At 39.4% G+C, this 27,352-nt stretch overlaps 1 protein-coding gene across 5 annotated transcripts in view; it reads left to right on the top strand.

The window, feature by feature from the left end:
* LOC121871516 (hexosaminidase D-like) overlaps window positions 1-16,823 on the top strand; it is a 273,277-nt gene extending 256,454 nt beyond the window's left edge. For all 5 annotated transcript variants that reach the window (XM_042373924.1, XM_042373923.1, XM_042373926.1 and 2 more), the window contains one exon: window positions 9,812-16,823. In XM_042373924.1, coding sequence (XP_042229858.1) covers window positions 9,812-12,036 — 2,225 coding nt within the window. In that variant the 3' untranslated portion in view covers window positions 12,037-16,823. The remainder of the gene's footprint in view (window positions 1-9,811) is intronic.
* Window positions 16,824-27,352: the final 10,529 nt, after the last annotated feature.

Genomic DNA, 27,352 nt, shown 5'->3' with positions numbered 1-27,352 from the left:
ACTAGGCCTTTAGTTCGATGTCTTCAGGTGAGACAGAGAAGGATTGCTGAACAGTTGCAAATTTTTATTCTCTTACTGGAAGAATCAAAATCACTTTCCAAATGCTCTTAGAATAATTTCAATCTTTCTTGCATATTTTTCAACTTGGTAAGCCATTGTGTTTTCTTCAAGTATATTTTGATATGTTGGAAAATGTCTCAATTTACCTTTAATGAGTTGTGACTGAAACAGCTTGAGCTTTTATTCAAATGTTGTTTGCAAATTATGAAACAAGTTGGTGACATCCTTGAAGTTTGGCATTCAGTTGTTTTAGATGACTGGTAATATCAACAAGAAATGCTGGATCGCTGAGCCACTCCACATTTTCAAGCTCTAGAAATACTTTTCCATTTTCATTGACAAATATGACGATTTTATCCAAGAGGTTAATGAATCAGTGCAGTGTAATTCCCCGACTTAAAAACATGACTTTTGTGAAGAAAACAAGATCACTATATTTACAGTCTCTCCAAAGGGTATCCTCACGATTTTGTGCGAGACAATATGACATAACCGGCGTAGGATTTTGACAACCCTTCTGAGACAACAGGACAACGGTTTTCATTTTGAAATTCATTGGACTCCTCCATGAAGATACCTTTTGGAGTGACGGTACTCTGCTTCAATATCTAACAAACTGTTCAACTGGCGAAGATTCAAGGCTCGTGATTTTATAATACCTGTATTGACCGGTGAAACTACAACCTTCATTACATTTTCAAAGTTCACGTCCTTTTTACAAAAATTTTATTGATGTATAATGCAGCAAAATTATCAGTTAATATTTGCACTGACCAAGGTGTTTGTTAAACAATGGGACCATATCATTATGTGTATCAGTAGTTACTGTATGTCAACTAATTTGTCCATATTTTAATCGTTAGAGCTAATTTGCTGCAGAAGTCCACTTACAGTAGTAAATCACTCCCTTTTGTTTGCTCCTTCAGTAAACTGTGACCAACAAGTTCATGAAAAATACAGAGTAAAGTTGTCTGTTAAACCACATACTGTACTTTATGGACACTAATAGCTGAGCTGTTGACCTCACACCAGTAGGTTCATCAGCTGCTACAGAAAAGTACACAAATACATTAGCATTCTCTTTTGGCTGCTCTTATTACATCTCCTGATAAATCACTAACTCAAAATTGCACTGTCATGTGATTCAAACTGATGTTTACAAATTTCTTTGCTAAATCTGGACATAGTTTTGAGCACTGTCTGTTAACTTAAAATTATGATAAATTTACATTTGTCAAAATAACTGAGAAATAAACTTTGCAGTTTAGTTTAACTGAATAAAGTCAGAGTTAGTTTTCAAGCCTGAGGTCACAGTTTTTTATATGTAGTTCATATTTTATTTATCAATTTTTTTTTTTTTAAGAGATACCAAGATACAGTACTGTTATACGAGGGCCACAGGTTGTGCATCCCTGAGATGTATGGATGAGTGTGGAGGATATAGGAGTTTGTGTATGCCGTTTGTACTTGGGGATGAAGATGTTTGTATAATCTGGGTATGTGTTAGCAAGTTGACATTATATTTTGTTGAGAATGGATAATCTTGTTGCAATGTCAGTCTTGATTTTTCCTGCAGATACATTAATTATTTTTCTAACAATTCTATGCCTGCAAATGTGTTTCTCTCAGTTCACCATAATTTACTTCTGCCTGTGCTTATGCATGCTATTTTAACGTCTTTTATTATACACTAGTTATCATTGTTATACTCTACTACTACTTGTGACTTTTTTCATTATATCACATCCATAGTGTGTTTCAGTGTTTAATTCCAGATCCTGTTCTGTAATCCAGGTCATAATCCCAAGCCTTATGAACAGATAACCTACACAATTTGTTATTAACATGAGGTACAATTCTCTGCTTTAAGGTTGTGGTATTGCAGTTTTGTTCACCTTCTGTACCTCCTCCCAGTAAGAGTTTGAGACACCTATAACCCTATATTAACCTTTGTTCAGCTGAGCTTCATTATGTACTGATCAACCTTACTCTTCCATTCTGGATATTAAATTTTGAGTAATTATTCTTTGTTTCAACTCTTGCTTCTTTAGAATACAACTTATTATTCCTTAGCTGAAAAGTTTTAGGGGCTATACAGTAGTCATAGTGCTGCCCATGTGTACAAAAGATTTCCACACAATAGTGAAAGATATATTTATTACATTGCAAGTGGATGTTGTACACTCGCAACAAAAAGTATCGTTGCATACTGTAGTGTGAACAATTTGAGACCAGTGACGATAGGTATTGGGGAAGGCGAGTTGTTCCAGCCGTATGTTGGTAGCCCTGATTGTCAGCCATACGGTAACACCTAGTGGAGGTTGGAGGGGGTTATGAGGACACTTACCAACCTTCCCGACATATCACGGTGTATACTGTGCGTATCGTTTCGGAACTCGTCGATCTCACCCTGCACTGATACCTTTTGGTGGGAGTGTACATAAGTTCTTTTTATTCAGTAGATGAACATTGTCAATTTTTATTTAATTATTATTATTATTAGTATTATTATTATTAATGTTAAAGTATTATTGTTGTTATTATTATTATTATTATTATTATTAGTATTATTGTTATTGTTATTATTATTATTATTGTTATTGTTATCGTTATTGTTATTATTGTTATTATCATCTTCCAAAAGAAATAATTGTCATAAGGGCCAATACATAAGGAATTGTACTGTACATTTCTTTGCTCACGAGTTACCTGGTTCAGTGGGGAACCGGGAAGAGATCTCAGAATGTTGGGGGGAGCATTGCTAGGGAGTCGGTCGAGGTAGCGTCCCTGCTGGCCTGCTTTGCTATGGCAAAACGGAGTTTATGCAAATGGCTATTGTGTTAAACTTTCATTTAGCTTTAACTTACTGGTTTGGCAAACAATAATTTTTGTTGTACCTTTTTTATTGGTACAGTATTATTTTTATTTATTCCTCTCATATACTGGTACTGTATACAGGTATATTATTTTAAGAAAACTATGGCTACAGCAGGAAATTACACAAGATTTTTTCCTAAATACTTCCTGCTGAAATGAGGGTGCTTCTTATATGGCCGTGCATCTTCGATGCCGTAAAATATGGTACGGTAATAAATATATTTTAAAGGGTATAAAAGGACATAGTAAATATGTATATAATAAAATGAATAAAAGGGTATGCTGGAAGGATGAGGCAATGATAGCGGTTACACCGGCACAAACATTTAAGTAAGCAGAACTGTAATGCGGCGTCCAGTGTGTTCGGCCAACACTGAGGATGCACACAGCTCCTCTAGTGACCAACTTGTGGTCTTTTGCAAGAATTATGATGACTAATTTGCTCATAGATAATCTGTTTGAAAGGAACATAAAATATTATTAGTTAAGCTTTAGGCCATCAGGAAAGATATTCTACACAAACTGGAAAGTAATTAAAATCTGCAAATAGAGACAATCTTGTGAGTACTGTACTGTAACTCTCGGCACATAAAATGCATCAAGTAAACAATTATTGTTTGCATAAGTGAAGATTAGCAACACTTACTGTTGGGTTTTGAGGAAAACACGGTTTAATGAGGGTAGAGAACATGAAATTACAAAGTCAGTCAGGCCTCGATTGCCCAGGACAGCCACAGCAGTGAGCAATGATGCCTGAGCCTGCCACCTAAGATGTCCTGCAACTCGACATCCTATGCCCCCCCCCCCCACACACACACACACAAAAAAAAAGATTGTACAAAAAAATTAGTTAATTTTGTGCAAAATAACAGAAGAAACACATGCCTATGAGCTAAAGGAACTGCAGAGACGGGGGAAGAATCCTAACTAAACATAATCCTTCATCCACTGTGGATGCCTGGCCCCCTGTCTTGGGCGCAGTGCTTGCCCACTTCTTGCAGGGGATGGGGGCATAGGGCCGTATGCAGATGCTGGGACCGGAGGTGGGCTGGACACCCTCTGTGGGGTGGCAAACAAATAAGTGGCAGGCGTCCACTGCCGTCCAGCCGCGCACTGTATCGGAAATGATTGCAGGCCTCCATCACCACGCACGTCCTGTCCCACTGCTTCGTTGTGGGTTCCTGAACTTGTACCCGGAGGCCTGCTGGGTGGGGGACTGGGTGCACATCCTCGCCTCTGCCCTACCCGTATTTAACCCTGGGCCTCTGCCATCTACAACTCCCTCCGGCGTAGCGTCTGTGTCCAGTGGCGGTTCATGAGGTGGGTGCTGCAGGCATCCCGTCCCTCTGCTGTCTGCCCACCACCACCACCACCTTGTCCATCTGTAGGTCTGCCCCCAGTGCCCATATTGCCATGTATCAAGTGCTTGGCCACCTTCATGGTTGCTTCTACCCTACCATTGGACTGTGGGTAGTAGCGGAAGATAGCCGCATCTTCACTCCCATTTCCCGAAGAAGGCTGACTTTTCCTCACTGTCCAGGTTCGTGTCTCCATCCGTGGAGATCTCTTCTAGGGTGCCCCATCTCGCAAAGTAGTTTCTCAGTTTTGGGATGATCATACTGGAACTGGTGCCACTCGGGAAGTGTGCCACCTCCAGCCACCCTGTCAGCGCATGACATATACATGCATCCATCCATTTGAAACATGTCCGACACCGTCTTCTGGAATGGATAATCCAGCGGGGAGAGAGGACGGGCGGCTCTGGGTGCTGAGAGGGTGCATGCATCTCGCATGTTAGGCAGGAGGACCTGCGGTACTGGAGATCTCATCCATACCATGCCTGGTCCTCCACAGCTTCAAGTCGACTCCTTGCTGCCCGGTATGCAGGTTTGCCGCTATTCAGTGTCTCGGTTCTTCTAGGATCATGAACCTCATGCGCTCCTCACCAAATGTGTATGGTGAGTCTGTACTGCAGTGCCTTTTCCTTTAGTCTGAAGAGCCTTGGATTTGACATGTCCTTCTGCTCCCTGTCCCCAAACAGCTTGACAAGTGGTCAGTGGTCTGTCACTAACAGGAGGTTGGGGCATGGGTGTATGGTGGGTCTCCCTCATACAGCAGGCATTCAATTTCTGGTAGCTTACTGTGTGCTGGGGTTGGCCGTGATTACCATCCTGGTGCACTACTCCATGGCCTCCCCAGTGGGCACCTGACGTCCTCATCGAGTTGGTGTTTCACCTCGGCTTCCCAGTGCTTTGGCACTGCCGTGGGTGTGTGGCACTCATGGGGACACACATTAGGAGAAAGGTAGATGCGGTGTGGGGCACCAACCATCACTAGGAGCGGCGACCATGTGGTGTTGGATGCAGAGAAGTGCCACCGTAGCCACTCTTCTAGTCTGGCAACATTCTCTTCCAGTGGGGGAACGGGCACACTTGATGGCCAGGGTGGCAGCACCACATCCCCTGAGAAGAGCACCTCGATAGGAACTCCCACCAGGGCCACACTGGACAGGTGGAAGGGACCAGACCCAGCCCCTTGCAGGTAGCCAGTGATAAGAAGACATTCCCGGCCGACTGCACAAAAAACCACTTTCTGTAGGGTGGACCTCCCGTCTAAGTCAGTGCGACATTCATGGCTGCCCAGGCACTTGACATGAAGATTTGCCATGTCCCAGATGCCACTGTGGTTCTTAGTCCAGCCACACGGCAAGCAGGTTGAGAGCTCGGAGCAGGGCAGAGCCCACAACACACCTGGGCCCGTGTCAATCACGGCCAGAGATGAGCAGCCGCTCGGTCAACCTGTGGCAGTTATCAACACCAGCAGCGAGGGGTGTGGGGGCACCCGCACCCCTGCCACAGAGGCTACTCCAGAGACACCTGATGCTGCTGAGGTGGGAGGGGCAGTGCTGCCCTCCCCCCCCCTCTGTCTGCTCCTACAACACCTCTTCATGTGTCCAACCTTTAAACAGTGATGACCGGTGATGTCCTTGGCGAGGCATGTCTCTCTTGTGCCACAGTTATCACAGGGATGAGCAGCGGTGGATGGAGACAGGCATTCTTCAGTGGTGCTGGAAGACACACTGGCTGCTTGTACGTCTGGCCTACACACTTCTCTGCCGGTGGCATCGCTGGGTCGACCCCACGTAAACACCAGCGTCCCTGGCAGCTGCTTCATACAAAAGAAACTTCTTATGCAAGCAGTCAACATTTGTATACTCATCCTGAAACCGTTCCTTTTTCAGAGCATGGTTGCACAGCCCCACCATGAATTTTCTAGCAGTCTTGTATAGTAGACCCTTGCCATTCATGGGTTTGCGATTCATGATTTTGACGATTCGCGGTAAGCAGATAGTGGCTAGCTTGTGAGACTTTTTCTGCAGCACAACGAGTTATCCCATGCAGCATCTCGTGTTGTATTCTCAAAACTTCAGTGTTTGTGTGAAATGGACCTTAAAAGACTGCCTAATGCCAGTGCTAGTGATGCTAATGGAGTGAAATGTTAAAGGCAGAAGTCAATGATGACCTTGACAAAGAAAATTTAATTATTAGATAAGTTAAAAGAGGGGATGAGTGCTGCTGTGGCTGTTTGGTATAGGTACACAGTAGAGCACTATGGTAGTATAAGTTGCTATTTGCAGTTTTGTCCATTCATGCCATTCCTTGGAACCAAACCCCCACGAGTAACAAGGGTTTACTGTACTCGGAAAGATCATACCATGACATTCAGGGCACGCAAATCCACAGTCCATTGCCAGCTGTGAGCACCTCTGGAAGAAAGCATTCATTGTCTCACCTGGGGTCTGTGCATCCCTCAAAAGCACACTCCAGATGATTGCCAGGCTGCCCACCGAGTCCAGAGGTTTTGCCACTGACAAACGGTATACCTGGCGTCCAGAGCACACACTAACTCCGGAGTGCAGTGTAGGCGATTTGTTGGACTGCTACCCCATCCGACCATTCACTGAGAGCCAGCCAGCTTTTCATCAACCTTCTCCAAGAATGGAAGGCTGCTGAAAACATCTCTGCCCCACATTTGTCTGGTGCAGCTGATGCAGACACCCTGTAACCCCTGGCAGGGGTGCCTCCACCTGTGTTGACAGACCAGGTGGCTATCTGGAACTGCAGGGCTGTGATGACTGTCTACTGAGCTTGGAGGGTCTGTTGGGCAGCCATGTCCTAGTGTGAGTGGCATCAGACAAAGCTTGTCGACAACCTGAAGAGGGACTTGCCGGCGGTCTTCCTGGTGGGTCTCTTTGAAGTCATATCGTCTTAGCTTGGCTCCTGCAAGGTCCTTGACTGTCACTACGCCATGTTAGGTCTTGAAGAAAACACGGCAGGGGTTTCTGTGGTTTAATGAGGCTAGAAAATATATAAGTACAAAGTCAGTCAGGCCTCAGCTGCCCGCGACAGCCATAGCTGTGAGCAGCGGTGCCTGTCCCAACCACTCAAGATGTCATACGGCTCGATATCCTATGCTTACTGGTGTGGCTTAATTCAGATCATGCAGTTACCTTAACTTATGGTAATTTTGAGAGAATTCCCCAATTGAATTTTTGTGAGAAATGGATTATCAGATTCCTGAGGTGTTTTTACCCTAGAAATAACCTTCCATCCTTTTGGCAGAATAACACTAATAAAAGTGCCCTGGCTCTTGGACCATTATCATGCTTTTCATGATCTTGTACGTATTTTCTTGTTAATCTAAACCTATCCATATCTGTTGAGGTAATGTTTATTTATTTTCCTCCTTACTTCCTACAGTTACAGCAGTATAAGTTACCAAGATTTAGTCTTAAGTTGCATTATCGTAGGCTGGTTGAAACTGTGTCTCCGTGAGTCAGACAAGAGGGAGAGTATTCATAAAGCCAACTGATGCAGCTAAAATCAGGGATGTCTGTTTTTCTCTAACTGCCAGACCTGATTACAATACTATGGAACTTAGGTATCTAAAAATTTTCAGACACTATTGTTAAACTTAGTGCCAGTAAGTGTGTAGGTACAGTACTCTGTATCTGCTAAATTACATTCTTGGGGAACATTCTACTTGCCTCATATGTTGTGGATGCTGGATTGATCCTTTATGAGCATAAATGGGATACCTGCCTACCCTCTTATTGTATATTGAACCAAATCCAGTATGACCTTTAAAATAAGGTCAAGGTCACTAAAGTCGAATAAAGTCTTCAGAAGGTATCACGGTGTCTACATATGAAATCCATTCTGGCATTGTTTAATATTTCTTCACTTATTCCACTGACACAATGTGGCAGATGGATGACTAGTGGGCATAACACTAATATACCTTCCCTGAGAGGGAGGGACATATTTTATTATGTTTAGAAAGTTTCATATATTACTGGTACAGTAATTGTTACTTTAGTGATTTTTTTTACAATACTGTACCAGTAGGAAGTTTGCTAATGGTAGAAATAAGTATAACATGAATACTAATTTCCCATTACATACAGTACACTACAGTAATACTGTACAGTATTCCATGACCTGCAAATGTGTGATTCATTGAATCCATATCCTTTATCTTCATAAGTTATTGGCTATATCAAATACTGTATATAATGCACACATACATACAAAGAAAGTATCTTTGAACTGCCCATGGAAACACAGATGTGGAAGGAGGAGACAAGTTATCCTTACCTTTTAATAAGTTCTGTCCATCAATCATTGCAGTATCAGTTTTCAAAGTATCTTGATATATTTTTTCCTTTCATAGATTTTTTCCTGCTTCCCTTGTCCACTTCTCTCACTTAAATGGACTTTCTAAGACAGTCAATATTTTCATCACACATTCCTAACTTCAGTACTCCACCCCTAAGACACACTAACCAACATGAAGGAATCTTTCACAATACTTGGCATTGTTGATTCTTGATTACAGTACTCGGAGGCAAGGGAAGGATGCTACTGAAGGTGTCACTTTGCTTATGTGGGAAAAATCTTGCTGGATAATGATTTCACATTTTTATTTGATATTACTCTTACTCCAAAATTTACTCCTTTTCAAGCAAATGAAATAATGCAGGGGATTTCTTGTACAAGTTACAGTATTTTTCTTGTTGTAATCGATTGTATTGGGCCCAATCTGCCAACATTTGGTGCCGTCATTACCATAACCATAAGTTCCATTTATCAGATTCAGGTTTCATTTCCCCATCTCCAGTCAGTCCTTTAGTCACCTATCATGAAATACAGAGAATATTAAGGGTATATTATCTAAGCCAAATATTCAAATATGGTAACTAATTTTTATTTTAGATGTCCATCATTGATATTTTTTATTACATGTTTATATCACTTGTTTATCAGATATACTTCTTGCACTCTTCTGGAAAGTGTCTTGAGTTTTCTGAACTGTTCCTGTAGTTGCACCTAACTTTAAGGATTTAGCATCTGTACTGTGTATATATTTTGAATTTTACTACTGTACGTTAAGCATAAGCTGCCTATTGAATAGAAACTTGTGGAATTTATATTTTATAGTACAAGTAATTTTACAGCCACTGATGACAAGGAAGATGAAAAAGTTGAAGGATTGTTTTTGACAATGTATGGAGGCTTCTGTACTGTACTGTATTTCTCAAAAGTAATTATAGTATATAGAGTAGTACTCTACAGTATTGTTCTACATTTACTGATTATGCATTGAGCCAACAAACACAAAAATAATGTATTTCTGTATTTCAGTTATTACAAAGCTATAGAAAATGATTCAATTACTGTAATTTACTTGATAATTTGTAATCTGGTATGATAGTAACTTTTAGAAAACCTGCCTGTTGGTAAGTACACATAGTGAATGCTTTGCTGGTGTTGAAGTTAATCTTTATAGCACTGACATAACCAACATATTACAGGTTCTGAGGCCAGACACTGGACGTCAGGTGAAAATCGTCTGCCTAGACACACGTGGACATCACTGTGTGCACAACCAAGAATGGAGGTTTTGCGTGCTTGGTTTGGGCGTGCTGGAGTGGGTGCCTGGCGATCAAGAAGACAAGTGGTGTGGGCAGCATGCGTCTTAGTGACCGTGGGTGTGGTGTATTTGCAGTACGCCCCTGGGGGACCTCTTGATCATCCCTCGGCTCCAAGACATCGTGCTCTCAATACACTCTATTCGTCTCATGAGAGGGATGGACATGGTCAGGCTCCCTCTGACAATGCTCATGTGCAGCATGTAAAGTTTGTAACAGGTAGTGATGCCCAGCAACCAGGTGAGTGGCCACACCACCGAGAAGACCAGGACAATCAGGAAAACCACCAGCATGATGAGTGGAATCACCAGAATGAAAATGCAATCAATGAGGAAGCTGTACCCTCAGATCCTGCCCAAGCACAGCACCGTCTAGCAGTTGAAGTCCTCCAGCGGCGAGTTGCAGAACAAAGGGCACAAGAACAACAACAACAACAACAATCGGTAGCTGTGCCTGGTGCTGTCATGATACCTCAGCAAGACCCACCCCCAGGTGGTTCTTGGGGTGGAGGTCAATACCGTTACAATCCTTATGGCGAACCAGTGTATGGGCGCACGGATCGACCTAACTATATACCACCCCATCGTGTTGTGCATTTTGATTTGAAGGGTGCACCCCCAAAGATGTCTGCTATAATGCAGCTGCTCCCTTGGATAGCTGGACAAGGTGCCACAGCAGTCTTGCTGGAATATGAAGATATGTTTCCATGGCGGGGTCGTCTTTCACAAGTTTCTGCGAAAAACCATTATTCTCGAAAGCAGATTGCTAATTTGGTAGCAGCATGTCGCAGTCATGGTTTAGAAGTTATTCCTCTTGTTCAAACTTTTGGCCATTTGGAGTTTGCACTTAAGCATGAGCGCTTCTCACATTTACGTGAAGTCCCTGAACTTCCACAGGCTTTATGCCCATCACTGAATGAGTCAATGTGGTTGGTTCACTCCATGGTGGATCAGGTAATGGCACTTCATCCAGGTGTTCGTTATCTGCACATTGGCTGTGATGAGGTGTTTCAGATTGGGGAATGTGAAAAATGTCGCTTGGTATTGCGGGAGACATTGTTTCTACAACATGTTGAAGCAGTTGCAAAATATGTACGTAAGAAGTATGCTGCAATACCTCTGATTTGGGATGATATGTTGCGTCATGTTTCTGAATCTGCCATGCAAGAGGCTCATTTAGGTGAACTGGTAGAGCCTATGGTATGGGTGTATGCTGAAGATGTGTATAGGTTTGTTCAACCATCTGTGTGGACCAAATACAGTCAAGTGTTTTCTCGTGTATGGGCTGCTTCTGCATTTAAGGGGGCATTTGGTGAACAACTGACTGTGCCAAATGTCCGAAGACATTTGGATAACAACCTTAATTGGTTGGATGTTATGGCCAGTGAGGCAAGCAAATTTACAGCTGGGTTCCGAGGTATAGTTCTTACAGGATGGCAGCGATATGATCACTTTGCTGTTTTGTGCGAGTTATTACCAGCATCCCTCCCATCACTGTCAGTTAATCTAATCACAGTTTCTCATGGCTTCTTTAATGTTTCTGTTCAGGGACAATTATATCAGGCTCTTAACTGCATGCAGACACCAAAATACCAAACATGGCTCAATCTTGATGCTGATCCATTTCTTTGGGATAAATTTTCTTGGTGCTTCTTCCCAGGTGCCCAGGTATTCAAGGTGACTGCACGTCTTCATGCTACAAGACGTGATGTTGATTCTTATGTTGAGCGTGTAACAAAGAGCCGTGCATGGATCACTGATTACAACCGCCGCCACAATTTTTCATCCCCAATGAGAGTGGATGAAGACCTAGAAGAGCTACCAGCCCGACTTCATGCTGTAACACTTCTCATGAAAACAGCTCGTGAGGCCTTGGCTGAATGGTTTGATGACTGGACAGTGGGTGAGTGGCTGGAACAACATGTTTGGCCATTATTAAAAAGCCTACAAACTCTTCAGCGTGAAGCTGAGAGTATGAAAGCTGTTAGGTACTGGCCTGCTCGGCCCTTGCCACTTCTGCCAGAACTTCAAGCTTTTGGTGTTTCAGAACCAACAGTTGGCGATGGCAAGAGTGGACAAGATACAGATGGTGGTGGTGGCAAAGCATAACAAGTATGTTGGTATTTACCAGCATTGAATTGGCTTTGGGAGACCCCTTACCCTTCATACTGGAGGACTTGGGTCTTCCAGCACATGGTGAAAGACATGTGAGAGTTGTGAAATTTCAAGTATTTATTATAAATATTGATGAGATGTGTCTGTAAGTATTTTGTATAAAGACAAAGTTTATCAGAGTATTGAGAATGTGTGTCCATAGCCAAGTCATAATATACATTAGTAGGTTTGTTTGAAAAAAATATGTAACCTTGCTGCTAACCTCAGCATCTGAAGTAGGAGTCTTGATCCACAGGCATTCTTTTATACCTGTATTGTGTCATACAGGCATAGAAGACTAGTAATGGGGACATCCCTCAACAGGTATCTCAAGTGCTGTTGTTTGTGTTCTTTTGGAGGACTGCATTTTTAAGTCTTTCTTACAAGTAGGTCTTTGGGCAATATTTTTGTAGGCCTGATGAAACCTCAGTATGTAGTCATTTTTGGATTATGCATTTATTTTCCATCTTGACAAATTAAACTTCTTTGGCACAGTTTTCTTTCACAGTAGCATTATTGAGAGATCTAGACTCCTCGCTCATGTTGTTACGGTAGCAGCCACTTGAATACTATAATTGAGCAATATCTGGGGCGGATCCGGAATATGGATAGGACAGTGTATACAGCAAAGGTATCAAAATATTGTACCTTACACTGATATTATTAGTGAAGGGGTTAGGATCTAGTGTTATGGGATTAGGATAGTTGTGGTTTGCTTGTTACCCAAGATAAATGTGACACAAGTGTTGGGAAAGTTTATAACTTGTGGTACAATGCTTTGGTGTGATGCCTCTGGAAAGATGGTTATTGATGTGATTACTTACGTAAAGTCACAAGTAAATATTTTTAAGCTCGACTGAATTTCTCACTGAAAGGAGTGTTGCACAAAACTGTTTTGATTACACTGTGGTATTATGTATGAGAGTAAGTGAAAAATAAGTTATTCCAGGTATCACTTTCCTTTGTGTCTGTTGTCCTAACTTTTGGCCAACTTATTACCATGACCTTACTGTAATGATTGCAGTGTTTTCTTTGTCTTTCCTAGGGGAGTAACTTTTGACTGTGAAAACCTCTTTGTATTTCCTTCAGTGTATTGGTAAGCACCTAACCATTTAAATGTCTTAGTTGTATCAACATAAAATGTAAGGTCATTAGAAAAATATTGACTCATTTTTAGAGGCATTGATGGTAATTTTCTGTAATACAGGTATATTTTCTTTTAAAAAACAGTCAAGACACACGTTGGTCTTGGTGTTGGCAGTTCTCTCTGAAGGAAACTCTCGGGATCCGTCCCTGATGATGTAGCAGTTTGCTCAAACACGGCGGCAATCAACCTTGAGTATTGGACGAAATATGATCGTCGTAACAATCATTCCCCATATCTTCCTAAAAAACTTTTTTTTTTATCCCTTCATCATAGCAAAGATTTTTTTAAAGTTCAGTTATATTTTATTATCCAGTACTTTAAGACCTCATGTGAAACATCCTAGTTAACTGACATTTTTTGTGGGAATACAAACATTGCATTTTCAATGTGATTTTGTAAATACAGTATCTCACAGACTTGCATTTGAATAGCTTCCTATATCATGTATCATCATCATGCCCAACAAGTTAATAAATGGTATGTGCTTCTTAAATATGCTTTAATGACTGTCTGTTCATTTATGGAGAAAGTGTTGTGAAGACCACCATTACCAGTCTCACGTGACCTGTGTCATGTGAACTGCACTTTATGACGGACCTTTTATTACTTAACATGGAGGGAGAGTCCAACCCTCATTCTTTCTCTCTAGAAAAAATTAAATAGTAATAATTTTTCATATTATAAGGTTATAATACAGTTCTTTAATAGTATCCAAATTTCTTAAAAAAAAAAAAAATTGCACACTTAACTAACAGTACTGTATCTACCATGGAATGAGGTGATTTTGTTAGATTGACTCTTTGTCACAGTGTGGACTTTTGAGCAATAAGCTTTTTTGTTAACTAATGGAGAGTAATTAATATGTTAATTATGTACTGTAGGTTGTAATGTGTTCAGATGGATTATCAATTATTGATGTGCATTTACTCTTAAGTAATTTCAGTACTTGACAATGAAAGTAGAGCATCCTGCAGTTATTTATATAAAGTACAGTACTGTACACTATTTATTTACCATATAAACACATTATAAGAATTTGTGAATGCCTGTCATGTTGCCTGATGCATAAATGATGATAGAAAGGAAACTTAAAAGGTTTCCCTGATGTGGTATATATATAATCACTAAGATTATTTGAGTTACGTAATTATTTTTATAACGAGTATTTGTAATTGGAAGGACACCAGCTATTGTATGTACTTCTGTTATTCCATCAAAATAATTTTGTTGATTATTTTTTTGTAAATTTTTCTGTTATATTGTTTTATGCTACTGTTTGCCTTGATTTCTTCCTTGCCATCACTTGCCAAATTGTCTTCGTGTATGAGTCGACTTCCCATATCATAAATTTCTCCATTCCATCAACAGTTAACTTAATCCTTAGTTTCAGTTCTTGGATTAGTTGAGGATGATGCATTTGCTAAGGGGAAACATATATTTGCCTTAAGAAAGCCTCGAGCCGAATTGTAGACACCACCCCAATCATATACATCAATTTTTGCCATTATTCTTACAAAATTTATATTAATATATCAATAGTTGATGCCTGGATAGTAGGTTTATATGGCTGTAGCAAAATATAGGTTATAAATTTGATGGTTCCCTACTTTATATTGTCTTATGCATAGAATATTATGACCTTCAGAAGCCCTTATATAATTACTATATCTGCACTCGCTTAGTGAAGTAAATCTGGTTCAGAGGCGTATTGTATCATATATTTGTGAAGGTGCGCAGAGTTTGTTGGCACCAAGTGTCAGTGTGTGTAGAAGTGCATGTGTCACTGAACTACTGCAGAAATACAGTACAGTACATGATTTATTCAAAAGGATCTGAAATGAAATACTGTATTCAGTTTTCCTGATTTCAGATTTCACTACAACTGAACAACTTCTCAATATCCAAACAAACATAAGCTACAGAATATACAATACATAGAATTTTACATATTATTTTAAGTCTTCTATAGTCAATAATAAAGATAATGTTTAATGTGGTGAAGAAGTAGCAAAATTGTTTTACATACTACTTTGTTTTATAAATGAAACTTATTCTCTCATGGGTTGCTTTCAAAGAGACCTGGTGTTACTAAAACATTCATGTAGCTTATGAGAATGTACAAGGTCTCATTATGAAGGAGAATCCCTTGCTGATTTTTTGTATGCATTTGGTTGGTAAAATACATTTGGAATTTAGGCAAATCACTTTAGGTGTGTTAAAAATATATGAGCCTTTTTTGAGAAAGTTGAGGGTATCGACCTAACATAACAATGGTGTTTAAGTGTATATTCACTTAGTATGTAAGTAGAAAAATCTGGAAAAGCTTCACAGAGTATTCTTGCAAGAATACTCTTCTTGAACTAAAGCATCAAGTTTGAAAGTTATCAGTTCCTCTCTATCATTTGGAGATGTAGACAGACTCTGCTTTCAATAATTTTTATGGCAATTTAATTTCAATTTACCACTGCATACAGTCCTTGAGATCATACTTCAAAATCAGCTGGCTATGTTAGATAAGAAAATAAACATTACTTGGTTGTTACAGTTCTTATGGACTGTAAATTCCACTAAAATTGCAGGCTAAGTATGGCAAATAGCTGGACTAAGCAGTGTCTATTTCACTACTATGCCTCTCTTCACTATTCCAATTTGTTGCTGTGTGTAAATTATGGGAATAATGTTTGAAATGAAGACTGACAAAAAAGATGGTTGTCTTTCAAAATGACTGTATATGAACATGCAGCCATCAACTCAGAGAGCAAAGGAAACATTGCCCACCTGGTCCACTTATAGTAACCACAAAATCTCATGAAAATAGTTTATTATTTCTTACGAGCTTGTTTCAAAATTTTAAGCTAGGAAAGAAAACCGAACGAACAACCTCAAAACCTACTTACATATGCTGTCTCTTAGGTAATTATGTAAGCCAACATTTGTATTGATTTTGAGTTATACTAATGATTGACTTATGGCTGGTAATGTAAATATAATGATTAATGAAAGGTATTTATTTTAGTCAACTGTGTATTTGTATGCTTTCATGGTGGATAGTCTGATTTTAGGCATGGTGAAAATAATGTTTGTTTCATTTGCTGTGTAGATTTCTTTTCTTATTGATAACAAGCACATCAAAAAGAATATTTGCTTTGACATATTTAAAAAACAATTAATTATTTTAATACCATTGTCTTAAAGTAATGAACAAAAAATAATAATATAAAAAGTTGGTACACTATTTAGAATAAGAGAATATAAAATGGATATTGTAAGTTAAACCTCTACTCATTTACTACAACATAGGGAGAGAGATAAGAGAGAAATTCAGCATTTCTCAGTCCCGAGAGCAGCACTGTGCCCAGAATTGAATGTTTTAAGTGACTGTAGTGTAAGTGACCTGGCACTCAGTGAGTGATGGGTCAGAATCTTTTATTTTTGTATTATTTATATTTTCATATGTGGCATGGATGCTCCTCTTTACTGTATAGTTTTGTTTTGGGTCAAACATCTCCACCATGAGTTATGTCCTCAGTATTGTATGTACAGCCTTCCTCCTCCTCCTCCTCACTATGAATAAAGTATACAATATGAAACTTTACACATTCGTCTTTATCAAAACCTATGAAAGTTATAAGTGTAATTGACATAACTGCAACTTCATCATAAGGATATTTTCTCTCAGACAAGTGTTATAATGATACAATAAACCCCCAATATAACGGACTATTTGGGGAAAACGACTGTACATTAAAGCTGAAAATCCATTATATCCAGATCTGGAATAAAAAGAAACAACGTTAAATACCAACATAGTCCGAAGCGACTATGATCATTATACTGTACTTGAGGGGCGGTTCACTTGCACGTTTAAGCCCAAAGCATGGTTGGGGTCCACCCCAGGAGAAAAATATTATATAATAAGCTTCTACAGGTTGTACCTCGCTAGTCCGGCAACCTCGGGACCTGACCGGTGCCGGACCATGGAAATTCACCCTTTTCCTGGATAGATAGTGACTTGTGCTTATGCTTGGAAGCACTAGCACCACTTTCTCTGCATCATGGTCTCTTTGAAGACATATTGAAGGGTTAAATGTCATACAGTAGCTTCTCAAATTTTGCGAGTTTTTAATTCAACGTTTTTTATTTGAACACCAAAATTTAAAATTTTGACAGCGGAAACTCGAATTTCGACGTGTTTGAACGGCCCACCAATGTTCAGACGAAGTGCACAATCATGTAAACCGTGCCATTTCTCTTGTGTACAAAAGATTCATTATTGTTTATTACTGAATGTCTTTTTGATTGAATTAATGTTTGTGTGCAAAATGGGCAATACAATTCATTAATAATACGTAGAATATTAAAACACGAGGAAATGACACAGCATTGTTTTCGTTGATTACAAGACCAGTGACTGACTGGTTCTACATATAAAACTGAAGAAAATAAGACCCTGGTTGTCGCTGTAGTAAAATTAATATGGTTGTTTTAAGTAATGTTATTTAATGTTAATAAATGGAACAATAAAAGTAGCTATCGATAATGGAAAAGAAAAAAAGAGAGATCGCGTATGTAAGTGCGCACATGTGAAAATATATCGTCATTACTCTACAGTATATAAGAATATAAAAGCAACACTAATTTACCATTCATATATATTTTAATTAATGTTTCTGAATGTCTTTTTTATTTAATTAATGTTTGTGTGTGCAAAATGAACAATACAATTCATTTATGTAATGATTGATTGTCAGACCAAAGCTTACAGCCCAGAATTATGTCACATATAACAACAAGTACACTACAGACCTCGTGGTACCACCACATTCCGGGTTGACACACCTCAGGTCGACCCAAGGGACTTGACCTCGCCCGCTAATGACGTGAGCCGGTGACCTACAACCGCACCTAGCCAAGACACCTGGCCAGGACCACACCTGCACACACCACCAGATCAAACCAGTTTAGTGTTAATTGTTAGAGGTCAAAAGCCGGCTGGGCCGACCCCATATAAAGGCCCTGCAGTCCCGTCCACGGGCATTACCATTTCGATATTCCATTACGATTATCATTCTGGTTGCTGTCATCTCTCTCCCGTTCGGGTCGTCTCTCGGTTCACTAAGCAGAGTCACGCACGTCCCCTCCCCAGGTCGGGAGGGAGACCTCCCGACCAGACCACAGCATCACCAGCTAAGCAGATTCTCCCATAGGAGGCAGCCCAGCCAGCACCCACTGGGCCTACGTCAGGGTACACGTGAGTCTTGTCAGAACGTCCTAGGGTGAGTTACCTACTGTGGGAAGTGTATTCATTCAGGTGTGTCCGAGAGTCAGTGTCAAGTAACGTAAAGCATGATGTGTTAGTACCCCGATATAATAGTGATATTAATGTGTCCATGTCATTGAGGGAATTAATAAATAGTTGTATCGAAGAGGTGTTTAACAAGTTGTCCCTTTAAGAAGTGATATATGTGTATTGACATACGAGATAAGATAAGCGTAGTGACGCTGTGCAAATAACATCCAGGCCACGCTATCAAGTTTCCTACCTTTACATCACTACTCTCTATACTTCCTATATATATATATTCTTCCTCTCATTGTGTTTCGTCTCATTATATTTATAATACGTGGAATATTAACACGAGGAGACGAGACAGCTGCCGGCATTGTTTTCGTTAATGCTTACAAAACCAGTGACTGATTGGTTCTACATATAAAACTGAAGAAAATAAGACCCTAATTGTAGCTGTAGTAAAATTAATGTAAAAAAATTAATATGCTTGTTTGAAGTGGGGTTATGAGATATTGGTTCACACTCAGGATGGGATGGAGAAAGGAAACTCACAATGTGCTCACTGTATACATATTGTATTGGATGTACAATGCAGCTTGTTGTTGGGTAGGTAGCATGGTAATAAGCGTTGAGTAGAGAGAGCTGGGTGGTGAGGGTGCCCAGAGTGAGGGCACGCGGCTTGAGGGATGCCAAGGTCGCTGGCGGGAGCGGCAGCTGCTAGGCTGGCGCGGAGGAGGAGGTGTTGCTTGCTGGTGGCACTAAGTAGAAAAGAGGGTGGTCACAGCGGTGTCAGGCCTCATAAGGCGGGGGTAGATAGTTGACCCCCGCTCCGTGGGCGGCGCTGGAGGCGTAGGCTGGGGAATTCGAGAAGGTTTGGTGCTTGTAGGGGAGGAATCCACTACAAAGTAATGTTATTTAATGTAAAAATGGAACAATATTGTCATGATCGTGATAATGGCTAACCTGAAAACCTTAAGGATTCATATTACGCTCAAACGTCCACAAAACCTTCCGAGTCCCCCAGTGGAAACGTCCCCTGTTTTCTCTGTTTCCCCGTCTTTGTCTTAAGGGAACTTTGAATATAATCCGCGGATTTCGTAGCCGACGCTGTATGTTGGGACCTGTTGCCATCCAACCCTTTGTAATCAATTTAATTTTGCTTTTGATAGCTGAGTCAGAGCATTGTTAATGAGGATAATAGTAGGGAATGAAACTGAGTTCATAGTCTCAGTTTCAACGTCAGAGTGTACAGTAAATTAATTCATCGAAATAGAAGTACAGTAGGTGGACTCCCTGGCCTATTTTGAGTGAAGGTGCCGCGGGCATTTCTACCGTTAGTAAGTGCCCGTCCCTTCACCCATACAGGTATGCCATTCCACTGTGTTGTAATTCGCCCTTCTTTAAGTGATTTGACCCAATTAATAGTTGATTGTGCAAGTGTTACAGTAACGTAGTTGATATGCTCTGAGTGAAGTCATATTTACGTCTTTAACGTCCCCTGAAATGTGATGTTGTTGTCACTGTTAGTAAGTGCCCGTCCCTTCATCCATACAGGTCCCTAACGCAGCCTAGGCCGTGTCCGTAGAGTGGATGTTGTATCCACTATGTCTGGGGAGATGTCCGAGGTCCAGTAGGATCAGTTACCTTCGTGAGACCCGGCCATCAGACACTTCAGACTACCTATGGCCCCCATAGCTGGCTCGTCTGGCCCTAACGCTCGGCCTGCGAGGTGACCCCGGATCACCAAGCCACACACCACTACCAGCCCCCATCATTGGTGGATGAGTGTCTAACTCAGTAGGGCTATTTGTGTGGTGGAGTTAATCCACTGGGATCTTCAGAGTTCGTCGGAAAGTACCCCATGGTGGCTGGACCCCATGGCTGTTGCTTGAGTATCACTCCTGACGACTGAGTGTTGTAGTGGCAGTTGCCCTGGTCTTTATGGTGCTAAGTGACTGTAAGAGTTATGTGTTATTGAGTATGTCCACCCAGTAGGGTTGTGAGTGTTATTGAGTATGTCCACCCAGTAATGGTGTGAGTATGTTGAGCCTGAGGGCCTAGTACTAGATTTCGTCTGTTGGTTCATATAAATTCTTTCTCCTAATTTCATATTAATGTTTAAATAAATTTTGTATTTGTATATTGTGTCTATTATGTAACTACAGTATTTACCGTTATTTCTTCCCTATTACTTGTTACTATCATTACATCTACCCACGAGCCTCCTCTCGTCACGCTACCAATGGTAATAAGTATGAGAGTAAAAGGAATTGTTACTGACACACAGTCCCTTATAAAATGGTGGCAGCTCAGGTCCTCATAAATGGTGGCAGCTCAGGCCCTCATAAATGGTGGCAGCTCAGGCCCTCATAAATGGTGGCAGCACAGGCCCTCATAATATAAGTAGCAAGCCATTAACCCTTTGACCGCGCAAAGCGACTTTACTCCACGACCACGGGAAAATTCTGAATTTCCCGCGCGTGGCTAAGATCGTCCTGGGGTTAAAAATGCACCCTGTTTGTGCTGCCATCTGGTATCCGCTAGGCAAAACATATCCCAGGGCGCGTGGCAAGCGCAGCACGCGGCTCAGATCCATCATAATATGGGTATATAATGACAGTATATCTCTTCATAATTCACATAAAGAAGGTAATTTTTAATCTGTTATTATGGTGATAGGCAGTGTAAGTGTTTCAAGCATGAGAATATATAAAAAAGACTGATATAGATAAGCAAATAGTGGTGGTTATATCTCATAATATGATCGCTGTTTTTCCGTCTGTTTGCCTGTATAAAGATTTGCTATAATATTGTTTCTGCATAACCCAGGCATTTTTGGCATAGTCCGGTGTCAAAATATGAATAAAGACCGTGTTATATATATTTGAGAATAGTTATTTTATAATGAAATAGCCAGTATATAGACAAAAATTGCGATGTTTGTGATAAGAAAAATTTGCGCTGTTTGTCAGTCACTTTCCATTATCATTTACCGCTGTTTCAGCATAACCCAGGCATTTTTGGTATAGTCCAGTGTTAAAATATGAATAAAGACTGTGTATATAGACAAAAATTGCGAAATAAGACAACTTTTCACTGTTCTTATCGCTTCCCATTTTCTGTGATATGCGAAATAAATTAATATTTTGCAGTAACTTTCAGTAGTACCCAATTTTACACGGTCAATTGAACCCACAGGGTACTTTCGCGAGGAAAAGTGAAAACGTAATGTGAACAACAGAGCATATAGGATTAATTCAATAGAGACTGGCCGACCCCCAAACTCCACTTTCCGACACAATAACTATGTTGTAGTAAAAATAACATCTTAATTTTATGATGGTATGCTCACACAATTAATATTTAAAAGAAACACAGTCGCCAGGTTAATGTTCATTCAAATAATGGACTCAACCCCCCCCCACCTCTTCCCAGCTCACTAGCTCCTACCTCTCTGAGAAATGTTTGGGTGAAAACACTAGATTTTAACGTTTAGTAATAAATAATACCTCAGACTAAAGTTAGGATAATATAATTGACATTTCTGGATTCCTTACAGGTCAGGGAATATTTTGAATGTAAACTTCATATATTTTGAACAAAAGATAAAATACTTGCTTTGTGTAAACCAAATTATTACATTAGATCTAAAATTTGTATGTCTAATGCAAAATCCATGATGTTTATATTCAAAATGATCATCAAATTGTAAGAATTCCAGCAATGTAAATTATATTCTGGCCGGGTAATTTGTATGAATTTTATGAGCTAAAACAAATATCTTCAGTTAATAAAAAAAAATATATTCTTCACACACTACAGTATCTGTCAATCAAAGTACCCCACCTTGCCTCCCCCCCTCTTCCAACCGTGCCAGATGGTCGGTCCGTCCCTCCCTCCCCCCCACCCCCCACCAACCCTCCCTACCAGAGAAGCTTTGGGAGAAAATAGTAATTTACATTTTTAGTAATAAATAATAACTCAGTCTAAAGTTAGGATAATATAATTGACATTTCTGGATTCCTTGCAGGTCAGGGAATATTTTGAATGTAAACTTCATATATTTTGCACAAAAGATAAAATACTTGCTTTGCGTAAACCAAATTATTACATTAGATCTAAAATTTGTATGTCTAATGCAAAATCCATGATGTTTATATTCAAAATGATCATCATATTGTTAAGAATTCCAGCAATGTAAATTATATTCTGGCCGGGTAATTTGTATGAATTTTATGAGCTAAAAAAAAAATTATACTTCACCCGTATATGAGTAGATGCACAGCGGAAAGTGAAAGTCCGGTTCTGGCAAGGTACCGCGTAAATGAGAAATCATGGGAAGTGAAACCGTGTAAAGCGGGTAATACTGTATATATTTGTTATAACATATAGAATCCAACCAAAAAACTCGCCCAAAAGGAATATAGAAGGGAGGTTATTGTAGGCATGTTGGATGGGTACTCTCTCAAGGAATCAAAATGTCAGAGGAGGAGTGTAGTACCTTTAGCCACTAGATTGACAGAAAGGCATTTCATTTCTCAATTTCAGGACAAACAATACAAGCCCAATTGTGTTGTCTGTTCTATTTTACCATCTCAGTGTGTAAAGAAAGGTCGAGGCGCATGCAAGAGAAAACAAACAACATTCTACTGTCAAAAATGTCCTGACCACCCTCCCCTATGTGTCGTGCACTGTTTCGAGAGAGATTTCATACTAAAACCAATTATAAAATGTCCTGTCAGTACTCATAATGTTCATGTAATGTAGCTATATATATAAATATGTTCAAGGATTGAAATAAAATATTTTTGCATTATCTGTTTAGTTATTTCACCAACAATGCTTCCAGGTGAGGTACCAATATTGCACATAAAACCCGGGTTATAATTTCCATGAAACATCACTTTACATTAATTATTACCATAGTTTTGGGTCATGATCGATCATTCTGGAGGCAATTTTGGCAACATATGAGTTCCTCAAACCACTTTACCTGAAGAAAACATGAGATATATATATATTTTTTTTTTACCTTTTTTCCGTAAAAACATGATTTTCCACTAGATAACAACATTTCTAAGGAATATAAATGCCATATATGGAAAGACCAAGTTTTTTTCATTATAGAAAAGCAATAAAAAAGCTCAAAACAGCACTTTCATTTTTTGGTGACTTAATGACACTTTCTGGGAACAACCTTGAAATCGGACAGCGCGGTCAAAGGGTTAACAGTAAAGAAAAAAAGTGAGACTGCGCGTATGTAAGTGCGCACATGTGAAAACATATCGTCATTACATAAGAATATGGAAGCAACACTTATTTACTGCTCATATACTGTATATTGAAGGGTTAAATGCTGTACTCTGTATAGACAAGCAGAGAGAGAGAGAGAGAGCAGCCGAACTGCCGGATGTAAACAAACCTTAATTTCCCGCGGCTTTGTTGTTGTTTTTTTTTATGGGGAATAGCCCACCTGGGCATAGGTCACTGACCAACATTGGGGCCTGAGGGGCAAAAATTTAATACTCCTGTAATAATAATAATAATGCAGATAAGAAAGAAAGAAAAAAAAAAGCTGCCTATCTACCGTATATCTCGGCCTATAAGGCGTCGGGGTGCATAAGACGGCCCCCCCAAATTTCCATTTAAAGAGTAGCTTTTGAGCTCTATCCGCTGTATAAGACCAGTACCCCAAATGTGACACTTACCCACTGACTCAGTAGTCCTTTACCAACCATCCTTGGTTTTTTAAAATAAGGCTAATTCACTTCAAGTAATGTCATCAAATGTTACCCGCTGGTGTAGTGTAAACACTAGTGACGTCACTGAAGCGTCTGCTATTTACCGGTAACTGGAACTAATGTCGGTGTCGAGTAAAATTTTTCCATTAACTTGAAATGGATTTACCGATTTATTTGTTTATTTATTTATTTATAATATATTGTAACATATTAAACACACTGCAAGTATGTTCTTTAATTTATACGCTTGCTTCGCACGAGACGATCGGTGGTGGGAGTGTTCCCTCGTCTCGGTGGTGGGACTGTGTTCCCACTGTTTATACAACAGCTACCACCGTATTCTAATTGTGGTGTTTCATTAGGATTTGAGAGAAAAAGGTTACATATATATATATATATATATATATATATATATATATATATATATATATATATAAATATATATCTTGATAAAATCACACGGAAATGGAAACAACGGAGTTACTCTTAGCTTTCGTCTTTATTCAAGTACATCTTCAGTTGTTTCTGAAGATGTTGTAGTGAATTTCTACAAACGCTGTTTGTCGCTGCCTAGCGGACCCTACCAATTCCCCAGGTATGCCTCGTGTTCAGGGTCAACCAGCCATTATTATTTTCACGGAGCGGGGTCAACTGCTGTTTACCATCTTCGCTATTTAAACCTGACCTTCGTGGTGATCTAGCTTCTATTTCTACCTGGACCAACCATAAAGCAACACTCTCTCCGCCTGCCTGGCGTCCTCTCCCACTGACGATATGGCGCCCATGTTGTCCTTTCTCTGAGTTGTCTCAATAACCAGTTTCTCTCTACATCTGCTTGTAACCATGTTGCCCCCAGCACTAAGCTGTATTGTACATCCATCAAATATGTTATAGAGAGCACATTGTGAGTTTTCTCCATTCCATCCTGAGGAACCAAACATCTCATACCCCTACAATGTCTTGAAATAGACGAAAGCTAAGGTACTTGTTGTTCTATTTTCCCGTGTGATTTTTTTAAGATTTATCTTATCCACGTTTTCATTGTGGATTTACATGAAATATATATATATATATATATATATATATATATATATATATATATATATATATATATATATATATATATATATATGTATATATATATATGTGTAATATATATATATATATATATATATATATATATATATATATATATATATATATATATATATATATATATATATATATATATATATATATATATATATATAGTCGACTGTTAAATGTGACTAATAGGGGGAAGGTGTATTTAGCGATTGTCCGAATTAACTGATTTAGGGTTATTATTACATTATACAGCTATGTGTGTTTGTTTGAGTGCCTGCTGTAGGAGTCTGTTTTCTTCTCACTTCAGTACTCTGAGTCGTCTGTTTTCTTTGATTTTAGAGTGCACCAGAGACTGTTATATCTTAGTAGTGACACAGAATTTGATATTGCAACTGGGGTTGCAAATTGTTGAGGCAACTTAGGCAGTATGTCTGATTACAGTTGGAATATTCAAGATCCATTGTGATGTTTAAAAGCTCAACTGTCTTTATGGTTGGTAAAACTTGTCAAGTCTGTCAGTCTGATGGGATGTGGGGCCTTGTGTTTGTGTTAACTCCAAATATATAAATATAATGTTATGATAATTATCAGAAACACATAGGCATAACGAGGTTTACAAAGTATGAAAAAGGATACTGCATAGTGGCTAGTCCACAAAACATGTAGCCATGTCTCTTTATTTGAGTGCTCCGTCATAGGGAGTCCATGTTTTCTCACTCAGACGCCTGAGTCGTCCGTTTTCTTAATCTTAGAGTGTACAGAGACTTTGTTATTTTTAGTAGTGACACAGAATTTGAAATTGCAACCCCAATTGCAACTGGGACAATCCCAGAACCAGAAATTTGATATGGGACAGTTCAGATTTCGTCTCATTACAGAAGTCTGGATTAACTGTATTATATATATATATATATATATATATATATATATATATATATATATATATATATATATATATATATATATATATATATATATATATATATATATATATATATATATATTGTAGGGGTAGGAAAACACTTTTTATTTGTTGCAGGCTGCACTTTTCAGGCATCGCTTTGTATGGCTGTATCAAACACCTGTGCAAAATTTCTCTGCCATTTCATGCATACTTACTCCTGCCGCACGTAACGACTTTTTGTCAACTTCTTTAGTGTATACCAAAAATTAGGTGTTTAATGCTTTCCAGATAATGATAAATTTTACATGGGTGACATAGATTTAATTCACATATGTTATTTTAGTAATACCGTATAGAAAAATCATTACAAGTTTATATTGAAATTCTTTTTTAAGTGAACCTGCATCATTTTCTAGACAATAATCTTTGCCTAATATATCCATCTTCGATTCGTATCCCAATACTCAGTGCAAGCTTCAGTCATCACTTATGCCTCTCTCACCGCCTGAGTGTTGTTTGGCCACTTGGGCACCACTAATGGTGTCTCAAGAATGTCATTAACCTGTAGATTTGACATAGAGAAGCAATGTAAGGAGGTCTAGTCTTGGAGTTCATTCCTCTCCAGTTAATCATGGAATGAGGTAGTTTTTGCTTGTCATACTTTAGTTTCGGAGTCACCACCTTCTCATATGTTGACTACAGGAGGCACATCCTCATTCCCATCTCCATCTTTACCCTCCTCATCAGTATAGTTTAACAAATTCCGTCACTGCAGCATCAGAATCTTCCTCCTCCCTCTTCAGATCTGCCAGTGCATTCTTCCTTTTGCTGATTTCTCTCTAATTTTTCTTATCATTGAGACAGCTTTTTCTAACAGTCATGTCCTCACTGCACACATACTACAGTTAGTTGATCTGTGTGGGGATGGCATGCATTTCTTGACAGCCTTTTTCACTATCGCCTCCTCATATTATTCAGGTGTTTTATATATAGTGAGGGACTGAATATTCTTGAGCCGTGGGTTACGTATGGTGATTTGATGTAAACCACATTGGAGCACTGAACTTATTATTGTAATGACAATTTTTCAACTCATGGCTGGC

Source organism: Homarus americanus, unplaced genomic scaffold (genome assembly GCF_018991925.1).
Source record: "Homarus americanus isolate GMGI-L3 unplaced genomic scaffold, GMGI_Hamer_2.0 scaffold45698, whole genome shotgun sequence".
NCBI classification, from domain to species: Eukaryota; Metazoa; Arthropoda; class Malacostraca; order Decapoda; family Nephropidae; genus Homarus; species Homarus americanus.
This window is presented reverse-complemented; position numbering and strand designations above follow the sequence as displayed.